The sequence below is a fragment of the Watersipora subatra genome, chromosome 7, assembly GCF_963576615.1.
Source record: "Watersipora subatra chromosome 7, tzWatSuba1.1, whole genome shotgun sequence".
In the NCBI taxonomy this organism is placed as follows: domain Eukaryota; kingdom Metazoa; phylum Bryozoa; class Gymnolaemata; order Cheilostomatida; family Watersiporidae; genus Watersipora; species Watersipora subatra.
The window spans coordinates 24802750-24815633 of record NC_088714.1 but is presented as its reverse complement, the minus strand read 5'-3'; the positions used below and the strand labels follow the sequence as shown (position 1 = coordinate 24815633).

Below are 12884 nucleotides of genomic sequence, written 5' to 3'. Positions count from 1 at the left end.
TTGCGATTGGCTGCTTATTCAACTCATCCATATCTCGTGCTATCCTGATATTAAATGTTTTGTAAGCTAGTTTATTTCTGATTGGACACATCCTTGCCCTAATATTTATAGTATAATGCAATAAATGAATATTTTTCATGCATAAAAACTGATATATAAAGCTGTTTGTGATACGCGTAACAATGATGTTAAAAACAGGTGTTTTTAATAGTACCTAGCATTGAGCTGTGTTAGCGAAGCATCTAGTGCTTATTCAATAATATAATATATTGCATTGTCTAATGAATTAGGAATTATTCCAGGCTATTAACTCTTGTTCTCATTGCTCAAGTACCTACATCTTTAACGCCAGTATGAATTGGGGTTAACATTTGCTTCGAAGCATGCATTGGTTGAAACAAGGATAGTAAGTCCAGACGTATGCACCGGGGGCAAATTTTGTCTTGTTGCTATTTCCCATGGTATACTTTTTGATTTAGTGTTATAAATAACGAAAATATGACATACATATTATAAATTTATATACACAAGTGTCCGACTGTTATTCAAATGAATCCTCATAGCATTTCCAGAATGATTGCAAACCCAATAAAGAAATAAACGGTTAAGTCAGAGTTGAGTCAGTAGAGGATAATATTGTACGGAAATTATTTACTCGATCTGAAAACATCTCATTTTACAAAAACCAAAAGTATTGTATAAAAATAGCAAACCAAGTCCCACTTTAAAAGATTGGCAATAATTATATGAACTGGTGAGTTAAGAGAAAAAATCACAGCTGGTTAGTAGTAAGAAATAAATCATCTGATAGTAAGGGGGCACAACCCCCAGTTCTCAAAGAACATGATTAAGTGGTGAATGTCTTTGGTACATGCCATGATTGTAATATAGACTACTGTCATTGCTTGTTGTTTGACTAGAGAGGAGTCAATGCAGTGATCTTCGATATGGCTCTGGAATACAGTCTAGCAATCCTACGACAGACATGTTTACACAATGTTAAATATGTCTATCCTACATTCAAGGCAGTCAAGTAATGCTATGAGAGACATGTTTACAACGTCACTCACATGCACAGCATGTAGCTAAACATTGAAGTAATGCTATGAGAGACATCTTTACAACGTCACTCACATGCACAGCATGTAGCTAAACATTGAAGTAATGCTATGAGATACATGTTTACAACGTCACTCACATGCACAGCATGTAGCTAAACATTGAAGTAATGCTATGAGATACATGTTTACAACGTCACTCACATGCACAGCATGTAGCTAAACATTGAAGTAATGCTATGAGATACATGTTTACAACGTCACTCACATGCACAGCATGTAGCTAAACATTGAAGTAATGCTATGAGTGACATGTTTACAATGTCACTCACATGCACAGCATGTAGCTAAACATTGAAGTAATGCTATGAGATACATGTTTACAACGTCACTCACATGCACAGCATGTAGCTAAACATTGAAGTAATACTATGAGATACATCTTTAAACACTGATACACATGCAAAACCTGCACTCATATAAAAGAGAAGTGCTAACCATTCCAGTTTGAATGTGATATGGACAAAAGCGTCTACCATTTGAGCATTGGTGGTCCAAGTAAATGCTTTCAACTTACCTTTGGACTCAAGAACTTGTCTGCTGAAAAGTTTTCCATAGTACCTGCCCCCTGTGTCACACAGGGCTGTCACAATTGTGTGTCCTGGACCTAGGTCCCTTGCAACCTAGAATTTGTTCAAAATAGCAGAATCATGAGAGCCAAGCACTTGTGAGCAAAATAATGAGCGCGTGTTCCCCAATATATCACCAATACATCTCTAGATGTCAATAATCAAGTGTATACGTGATGTGAACACATGTTCACTATTATTAACTATTAATATAATATTAATACATATAAAATAGTCAATGACTGCTCACTATGTACAAAGCAGTATAAGAGTATAGTTCTTTTTTTGCCCTCAGCATCAAATCCAATGGTTCCTTTTGGAAAACATGCAGGAAAATTTTATACAAATACTAGACATATTAAAAATTAGTAACAAAACAGTATGTTAACCTTAGTAATTATAGTTACCTACAGTAACTTAAGAATATTTAGTGTATTTATTGGTTATGATCTGCATTAAAATGTAACGTTGCAATATGTTATGTGCAGTACGTAGAGTTGAGAGTTCTAACCTTCAAGACAGACGTACATATAAAATAAATTTTGAATTCACATGATCGCTCATATTTACATATGTGTAAATGTGAGCGATCATTAAATATCCCATTTACAAGTCTCAGAATAGACAGGACATTAAAAATAAAATAGGCATTCGCTGCTTGTTTGATGAGAAACGCTTACGCTCAGGCAATCTCACTCCAGAGTGAAGCCAAGCAGCTGCAAATGAATCGATTTAGTGTGAACAACCATAGTACACCATATTTAACGGATTTTTATAAAATCACTTTGTCATATCATAGCAAAAAGGAAAACTTTAGCAAAACCTATAACCATACCACAGTTGTGGGGTATTCGAAATGTATTGCATCATTGCAGTGCAGTACACAGTAATTTTGCAGTGCACTGCAACTCTCTAACGCGCAGGAGACATTCAAGCTACTGCAACTGCACTCCTACTGCAACTTATCAACCGCATTTACTGCATTTACTTTCATGACGCATTATCTACAACGCATTCTTCAAAACCTGAAACTGCATGTGTACTGCAATTTCAAGGCGAGCGCACTTGGCCGGAAGTTTTCACCACAATCAATGATGTTTGAAAATTGGAAACAAAATGGATTGTCAGATGCTATGTTCAGCAAGCTCATGAACTTGTGTTCTAACTCATGTCATTTTTATGGGAGCTATTTTGGGAGCAATTTGGGAGCTTTGTATTGTATTCTCATTAATACTATTATACAGAAAACACTTCTATGACGTAAACTGCCTATAATTTAAATTCCACATACCGTAAAGAATTCATGCAAAATGTTTGTTTTGTACCATAAAAAAAAATTTCCATATGACATCAGGTGGCAAGTCAGTGCAAGTACTCAAAATCTTTTTTATCTTAAACTTTAACTTCGATGAAAATAGATGGATGGGCTGACTCAACTCTTATTATAGTAAAAATATGATTCACTTTTTTTTATTTCAGATGAAGTTTTTTTTTTGCAGTACAGACCTTGCTGTCTAGGAATAAAAATGAAAAAATCAATGTAAATTGTCATTGAAGGTGTCCGCTCCCCATAATTTATTTTAAAATTAATGTAATCATGAACTGTCATGAACATACTCGGGTATAATAGAATTCAACAGGATCACAACTACAAGTATTTTGACATTTATATCTGAATGATTGAAACTTGTAGTTTATAGCATTTGGCTAAAATGTTATTACTTTGGTTAATGGCAGAGATGTAGACAATATCAGTAGCCTCAGGTCCATGTAAGAGATGAGCCAATTGCGAGCGGTACGCTTCTGTCATAAGTGACAATGCTTATATTATTCCATATTCATCTCAAAAATCTACAGAGTCATCGCAGTCGAAGCTTTTAGAGTGGTTTCTCTGTCATCTTGCACACATCTCTAATCCTTACTACAGTAAAAGTCATGTCCTTCCAAAGCCACAGTTGGGAGCTTGGGAAAAAGATTGCATCATATGAGATTCGAACTCACATCATTCGGCTTGGTAGACTGACACTCTAACAGCTGCGCCAATCGACTGCCTTTTGTTGTTCAGAAAAATTTCACAGATAGCTGTTCTCTGTTCTTTATCTTTACACCTGGCAATCCCTCGCACACCGGACTGCTCATGTACTAGTTCTAATAACACAATACAACCTTGACATGATTCAATTGCCCTACTTGTGTAACAAATGCAGTGGCACAGGTGCCTCAACTTACCTTTACCGCTCCAGAAACATTGAGCCCCGTTGAAGCACCAACAAAAAATCCTTCTTCATGCAGCAAACGAAAAGTCTAAAAATACCAAGAATAAACCACTGCTGACATTTTTGTTTACTAAAATTCACAACTCTATTGACAGCAGAACAAGGTCAAGGATAACTTCTACGAGCCATTTCCGTGAGGAGCTCATGCGTGTAAACTTAGCTAACAACAGCATATTCAGCAGCGGACAAAACTAAGAAAGTCTGTTCATCAATCCCAATTTAGCAATGTCGACAGCAGTACAGCAATGTCCTCAAGTCAAAGATAAATGTTCAACTTTCAATAAAGTAGAAAATGCAATGATAACACCATCTACATGTAGTAGTTAACTTGCAGTTTTCTTACTGATTGGAATAATATCTGGGAACAGGCTTGAAAGAAAGGCTAATCAGTCAGCAATAAATGTTTGATAGTCAAAGTTCAAGGTTAAATAAATACAGCTAGGATGCAGCTTAATGTTCCAAATGCTACCGCCGTTTGCTATGAGTGTTTGAATTTATATTGTCTGATGCGGCCTGTGTACTTTACCAAAGAGTGTCAACTCTCCTTACCATATTTACAGCTTCAGTATCTAAAATAAGGTGAGCATTGTCTATGGGTGCATCCTTCAAATTGTCTGTAATACGACCTTGACCTATACCTTCTGTAATAGATGAACCCTCTGTTCTTTCGAGCTTGCCATGTTTAATGTAGTTATACAAAACACTGCCCTGCCAAGATAAACAAGAATGCATTGTTTATTTAAATATGAAACCAAGGAAGGTGATGTTCCTTCACTAATCTGCGTAAGAACATAACAATAGAAACCTGTGGATCAGCTAAGGCCACGTGTATTCTGTGATTCTTCTCCTTCAAATAAGCACCGACACCTGCAAGAGTTCCTCCAGTTCCTGTGCCAAAGATCACCGCATCCACTTTGCCATCTACAAAATGTCACACTAGGCTTTCAGATAACACAGACAGTGTTGCACCATTACAATGTAAAAAACATTTGTTCTTGATACAGCAGGAGTAGGGCTCTTCACCTAGAACAGCCGTCCTTCCCAAAAAATTACCTATCCTATATCTATAATCACGCATTGATTAGAACCCAATTACGATATCAAGATAATAATTTGGAAGGTGCGCCTAAGCCGAAAAGCTCACAACATATTAGATTTGATCATACTCAACTTTCTACTGTAAAGTGCAACAAAGGCTCTAGTAGGGCTGAATAATATATTATTAATGAATTAAACTATCACTCCATTTAATAAATACTAGTTTATTCGCTAAATATAGAACCACCAGAAAATAGAGTAGGAACCAATAGGCACGATATTACTTCCTGCGATAGAGACCCTATAACTTGGTAATCAACTAAACGGACTGTGAGTCACTATGTTTTCATGACACGATTAATCCACAAGATGAAAATGGAAAAACCCCGAACCGAGCGAGTTTTGTTATTCGCAGACTTTTATTGAACGCTTCGTGCTTGTAAAAGATGAAAACAGCAGTTGCGAATAATGCATAAAAGAATAGCACGCAAGCTATTCCATTTCAAACATTTGCAGTGTTTTAGTCATCCCTATTTCCATTTGACGACAGAAGTGCGCCGTTGTGACCTTTCACTTAAAATTTGTAATCTTTTCAGCAATGTGCTCGCGGTTAATCCGCATCATGTAAATGTCCATTAAAACACTTATCGCACAGTAACTCAATGTGCGCACAACTCCACATCCTCACAATGGTAACATAGCGACTGTCTTACCATATATCTGAAGTCATTATGATATGAGTCATATCATAATTAAATAGCATATCAGAGCACATGTATAGTAAAAGGTTGACGCAGCACGATAAGAACATTACCTGTCTGAGACCAGATTTCTGGCCCAGTTGTCTCCACATGAGCTTGTTTATTAGCAGTGTTGTCAAACTGGTTTGTCCAAACAGCATTATCTATACTGTCAGCAAATCTTGCTGCCTGATGATTGTAATTATCTGGATTGTCCCAAGCGACAGCAGGTACTGGCCTAACCTCTGCACCCAGTGTACGCAAAAGATCTATCTTTTCCTAGGTGACAGCAAGTAAGAATTTGATGCTACAGAACAGACAAAGCAGTGTAATACTAACAAGTCTCCGTTATATAAACAGTCGCTCTAGTGAAAGCTATCATTTCAGGATTCTCCCTTGAAGGCAGCTTGTGCATCACACAATAGATTGACAAGGACACAACAGAGAGTGAGTGACTGAAAGGACATACCTGGGACTGAGTATCAGGCATATATATCACACATCTATAGCCGAGGGCATTGCAGACATGTGCTAAACCAATGCCAGTATTACCAGCTGTACCCTCTACAACTGTCCCACCTACAGCAAAATTTGTGATACTAAAAATAAGCAAACCAATTTATTTTCAGTGCACTGCTGTGTATCACAGCCAGAATAGGGCCAAAAGCTATTGACCGCAAGGGAATAACTCTGGCTGAGCAAGAATTTTTAGCCTTCAGCCTGTTGGTTGATATATTATGCGAGGGACATGACCAGGAAGGAACCAATTAATGAAGTCAGACAGTATCAACAAGCTACAAATAGAATACAACTTTAGGTAGAATGGTGTGTACCTGGTCTAATAAGTCCTTTTCTCTCTGCGTCTTTAACCAAGAATAGGGCAGCACGGTCTTTGATAGAGCCACCTGCATTGGCAAACTCAACTTTGGCAAGTATATTGCAGCCAGTCTCTTTACTGATGGAGGCTAACCTGACCATAGGTGTGCCACCTACTAACCCAGAGAGACCATCTTTTATCTAAAAGAAGGCTGCACATGTGTATTGTTAATAATAAATTGTATTGCTTGTTTTAGTATTTATAGTTTGTTTATTATATGGTTTATAAATTCCAGTTGATTATTGCATAAAATGCATAAGTGTCATTTCAACTGCTTAATTGTTACCTTGAAAATATAAAAAATTCGGCTAACCACTGATACGGAACTAAAGGCTGGTTTTGAGCATAGTTATAGCACAGCCTATCAGTTAAAACATTACTGAAAGTAAGACAGGAAATGGAGAATATAGATTGGATCCAGAACTATACTGTCTCTCGACAATGAGTTTTATATAATGATGGTGTGCATCTATTTCATCATCCTTTGTTTGATTAACAGGGCCCAGTTTGTGTTCCAGTTGACCCTTTTTCAAAAAACGACTCACAAGATACAACAAGCACCAAAATTAGATGCCATACCTTTGATTTAGGCCAGGCAAAGATTACATAATTTTTTATTCAGCTCTGAATCACTTCCACACATTTGCAAACGAAAATTTGCAAGCAAGAGTTAGTGGATTAAGGGCTAGATTTGGCAAACATTGTGAACCAATTCATTTTGCCTGACGTTATCCTTGGATTTGTGATGTGCAGCAAAGGTAACCCATTGATTTGTTTACGTGGTAACTTTTTATATATGCAATAATATTTCATACTATTACACCCACAACTTGTACAAGAAAATTGACATGAATGATTTACATAATGTAAAAATTACAATACAGAAATAAAATGGAAAAACATCGAGAAAATTAATGTAAGCTGGATTAAATATAGCCTAGATCTATGATTTAAATCTTTTTTATTTTTCTGTTACAATGGAGCTAATATTTTACAAAATAAATCTGCAGCTCATCTTTAAAACTATTTGCTAACTCATATTTCTAGGTCAGACGTTTGACACTATTCATCTGAAGTTGTTATGATTTGTTTTTTAGCAATGATTTATCAACCAAACATGAAAAGAGCGAGGAAGTGTCGATTTAACAAATTGCTATGGTTCTAGAACTACAAATATCTGCATTCAACTACAAACACACCAATTACAGAATTTTGTGCGTTATTCTCTAAAGCACATAGCAAATACAAAAACCTTTTTAAAGATGTTTGTATTTATGTACCTCACTAATAGTCATCTCGCAGAAGATACAAAGTTGCTGCCAGTGGCACTGTTTCTGTTGTCTACCTCCAATATGTATTTCAACTACCTAATTATCAGAATTCGCAATATAAACGCAACACCAACGCATGCTTTAGCCAGTCAGAACTAGGGTAGGCTACCTACCAGACAAGCCCTAACGGTTGGCAATACTAGTCGAGTTTAAAGAAGTCGTGATGCAGACGTTTCCCCTTCCTCTAAATTATTTTATCATAACTTTATATTTCCTAACTTGAAGGTAATCATGTTATATTGAAATTTCACTAAAACCCGGTACCGACAAAAGAGAATGAAGTAAGACCACTGGATATACATACGATATGCCGTTGATCAGAGATATAAACACACTGACAAAGAAAGATAAGAGGAGTGGTCTTACTCCTTTGTCAGTATAAACACACAGACAAAGGAGTAAGACCAGAAGATATACATACAATGCACGCAACGGGACGTACATATAGGGAGCCACACTAGCAACAAGACTTCTGAAAGCATTCAAATTCTTATAATTAGAAAGCAGCAACAACCTAATTAGAAACTCCAAACTGAGAAAAATCAACCACAGAAGATGAGCTAATAGCATACCAGAGAAACCACCAAGAGAAGCTGAAATCTATTCTCCTCCCAGCTAACACCGGACATTGATAAAATAACTTGAATATACCATCTTATTACTCTGGTGAATTTCCGATGACGTACCAAAAGACAGTGCTCCCTCAATGACTAACCTCAGTAACATAATGACACAAACCTAAACACTTATCCATCTACCCTCAGGCTAATCAAATGCCTATAAAAGAGAACAATTATAGTAGTTCGTCCTCTTTTGACATTGATACCTTGTAGACGTAAAAGACTGAGCTTAAGAGCAGACGCGGCCGTAAGATATATTTAACTACTGGTGGTTATCTTCGCTCTATTCTAAAACTTTGCTACTTATGTATTAGGTTTTGGTTATGAGAATAAAGAATATTTCTATTGTTACCTTAACATCTGAGAAATAGCATAGTTAGACTTGCACTAAAAATCTGGGTCAAGTGCAATAAATTGAACTCTCAACTCTTGACAGCTATATGAAAATAAGGCGGCTTGCCTTTGAGTAACCAATAATAAAAGCAGTCTTAATCAAGAAAGAACATAGTAGTTACTGATCAATGTCAGTACGGTGTTCAAGTGAGTACATTCCTTAAAAACCACATATAACAGTGACAAGTGTTGATTTCACGGGTTATACCTACCCTTCTAGTCTAGTCTACTTGGTTATCTCATTCGCCCCCGTGTGGGTGCATTATAGAGATATCAACTCGTTCATTTTTAGTTAATTGTCATATTGTGAATGTTAAAATTAGGATCTTTGATCAAAGGAGTAAGAACAAAATGAATAAAGCAAATGTCAGTGCTGTTTTTTTTCTTTTTTTCATTTATTTGTTTTTATTTACAAATATTTATGTTATTGTTATTATTGTTATGCTATTGATATCATGACAAGATGACCAAATTCTACAAGGCGACAAGAGAGCCAACAAATAAATAGTAAATAGAATATTGTCATCAGAGTTTTACTCTGAGACTGTGCTTGCTGACACGGCATTGGGCTCAGATCCAATCAATGCCAACATACGATTAAAGTACCAATATTTGGCCACATCACAAGATAATGCTTTTCTAATTACCCCTCTTCGAGTTCCACTCATTTTGCTATGTAGTACATGGTCCTTTATATCAATGGCTATGTTATTACTAAAAATTCTATTGAGCATATTTCTGTCTATTTCTGATCTTCGGTCTTCTAAAGTATCCCAGTTTAAAACTTTCATTTTCAATAAAATTGAGTCGTTCCATTTGATCTTATACATATGCACATTGAAAAGATTTTCTATTAATGCTCTCCGATTTTTGAATATGCCTCACTTGATGAGGAGACCATGCGCATGAAGCATATTCTATTATGGACCTACAGATAGGTTTAAAAGCTTGTGACCTTGTTCTGCTAGATGCTCTGTTTAGTGCCCGCATTAACATTATAAAGTAGAGGTTGCCTTTTAGCTACATACTAAACCTGTTCATTATTATTTAGTTTTTGGTCTATATTAATACCCAAGTATCTTATTGATGTTACTTGTTGTACGTCTTTTCCATTTAATGAATAGACTGCAACAATGGGATTAGTTCTTGTTATAGACAAGTGCTCACATTTACTGACATTAAAGTTCATCCGCAAGTCGTTGACCATTTCTCCAAGTTTTTTAAATCTTCTTGAAGATATAACTGATCGTGCTTACTTTTAATTTTGTGATAAAGTAGTGAGTCGTCAGCAAACAATCTAAGTTGGGCATATTTGATTACATTAGGCATGTCATTAATGTATATAAGAAAGAGAAGAGGGCCCGACACAGAACCCTAAGGAACTCCTGATGTTACAAGGCGTGGATCTGAGTCAACACCCTCAACAACCACAGACATATGCCTATCATAAAGCCAGTTTGCTATCCAATGGATAATCAGGCAGCATCAGGATTTTAGGCAGCATCATTCACGATTTTACCTTGTTCTACGTTTTTACCCGGCTTTTATTAAATTTGAAAAAAGATCTTAAAGACTATGTTCGTGCTTCATACAAATCAAATTACTTCCAGCGAATTGTGAACAATTTTGATTTTTCTCGGAAAGACTAACGGCTAGAATCTCACGAGCATGTAATCAGGCCAGCCAACTCGGACGCATCAGGCGTGAGACTCACGCAATCACACCAAAGAAAAAATGAAAATGAGTGAGAAATGCGTGAGATTTTTGCCCCATATTCCACAATTTTACCTATTATGTCATTGACACATCAATTGTCCAAAAACCAAATCTCAAGCATTGTCCCACTCTTGGCTTGGCAAGCCTGCACGTAATGTGTAAAAAATCGTGCAGAAATATATTATATGGCTTTTGCAAATTTAAAAAACTTTATACCTCTTGCGAGAAAAATCTGCAAATGCTGACATCGTTACGGAACCCTTGTAAGACGCAGTTTCTAAACCGAGGCATGCTTGGCTAGCAGCTTCTTCCTGAAGAAAATGCACCATCACCGTTATAAAGGATATTTGTTGGGACGCTGTTGGACACCTGTCAGTTGCGACAGTAGGCGTTTTACAGCCAGCCTCACTATTGTTAAGCTCACAGGGTATAGATTCAAAACTTCATGAAAAAACAACTTCGAAAATTGAAATGAAAGCCACTCAAGTTTACTACATGTATACATGTAATGTATATCTACTGTATACGATTTATGTACATCTAATAAGGCTAATGTCGAAAGAATGTGTAGTTCATCACTGTGCAATCTGAACTTTTAATTAGCAAAACAACAAGGTTTAGTGTATAGTCTGAAGTGATTAATATCATTCTTTGTCTTGACAAGCCAAGGATGACCCCTCCCCCCTTCGATGACCCATGCCAGGGATGCCCATGGGCCATGTCTAAGGATGACAGATGTTTTTTTCAAACCTCAATGAGACCACAACTACTAATATGACCTTTATTATGTTGTACAATGGAACCATGTCTTTTGTGGTGCCATTAGCTAGTATTCCCTACTCTAATAGTGCAATATCATATAAAATAAGTACATGCATAGAAGTACTTAACATCAACTTACTATAAAGTGATTTTGATCATACATGTGGATAATGTTACTTGACTTCTTACCAATCCAAGGAAAAGAGTTGATAAAACAAAATCATATGCACATGTGTGTTGTAGCAAAGTTCAAATATCACTGCTTCAAAATGAGACTGGTCATATGGCATCACTTCACCTGCTGAGTCTTCATCAAATATGTGCATTAGGAAAGATGATTCCCACAATAAATATGATCGATATAGATTAGCTTCTTTCTTTATATTCTGGTAGGGTTAATTTTAACTGGCTGTTTATATTTATTATTGGAAAGCAGAACTAGACAAAAGTTCATCAGTACTACATAGACACTTTTGTTATTCTAAATGATGTGGAATGTTTTTACATGTAAACAGTTTGTATGAATTAACTGCAAAGCAAATAATTGTTTAGGCAATGTTCTGGAATATTCTGGATAAAAAACAAATTTGTAATGAAGCTGATCTTAGTGCAATTCCTTAAGGAATAAAATATCAGTGGATGGGAATCGGTGTTAGCCAAATCTTATGAATACAGATCAACTGCCGCAATGTTACCAACATAACCTCAAGGTCTGCATCACTAACATCAAAGCAGATTAATTGCAGGCATTGTTACCGACTGAAGGAGTTTTGTGCCTACTGAGGTACCCCTGTTGAATACATGATATCAATAAACCCTGCATATAAAACAAGCTAACACCAAAGTACCAAGTGATGGACGATAGTAAAGCTTACAAAGGTAGATAACAGGTACCAGGTGGTGAAGTATGACGGTCTTCTGAAAATGCTGTTCAGATTCAACATTCAAAACAACATTTTGATAACTTTTCTGCTACAGCAACAAAAATTAATTATTGATTAAACAAAAATGCCAGCCAAGCTAAATCCAAAGAATCTCTTGGATAAACCGTGACAATTAATAAGACAATATGCTTCCTTTTATAACATTAGCAATTTACTAGCGGAGGCAGCATCTAGCTGGTCATATTAGCTAGTCTATGATAAAACCTTTGAATACTTATCCTTATCCCAAGCTTGATCGTTTCTGCATTTGTGTTACGTTTTAAAGTAATGCGTTTATCATTATGCATCCTGTATTTATCCTTCTACAAATATGACCAACAACATTTTCTATTCCGTGACACCGACATACTACATACACTATCTTATGATTCAATTTATGAACTTTCTGTTACTACAACCTTTAATTCACTATCTTGACTCTTTCACAATACTATTAGATTACCAATTTTTAAAATACATCTGGTCAACTCACTCAATAATTCTTGATTTCTGTATTTTCA

General features: G+C 36.1%; 1 protein-coding gene across 1 annotated transcript; it reads right to left on the bottom strand.

Moving 5' to 3' along the window:
* Positions 1–501: 501 nt before the first annotated feature.
* Positions 502–11021, bottom strand: LOC137399369 (uncharacterized). The gene is made up of 9 exons (XM_068085450.1): positions 10895–11021; positions 6575–6758; positions 6211–6320; positions 5816–6020; positions 4769–4884; positions 4513–4671; positions 3917–3991; positions 1636–1741; positions 502–974 (listed from the first exon to the last, which is right to left on the bottom strand). Exons 1-9 carry the CDS (start codon positions 10967–10969, stop codon positions 928–930), a joined length of 1077 nt encoding a protein of 358 aa, XP_067941551.1. The 5' UTR covers positions 10970–11021; the 3' UTR covers positions 502–927.
* Positions 11022–12884: the final 1863 nt, after the last annotated feature.

Excerpts from the sequence above, each read along its gene's own strand:
- LOC137399369 (XM_068085450.1), bottom strand. The coding sequence starts at position 10,969 with ATGCCTCGGTTTAGAAACTGCGTCTTACAAGGGTTCCGTAACGATGTC. Across the intron at positions 6,759-10,894 it reads GCAGATTTTTCTCGCAAGAG|ATAAAAGATGGTCTCTCTGG; the intron begins GTATAAAGTTTT and ends GCCTTCTTTTAG. Across the intron at positions 1,742-3,916 it reads ATGTTTCTGGAGCGGTAAAG|GTTGCAAGGGACCTAGGTCC; the intron begins GTAAGTTGAGGC and ends AACAAATTCTAG.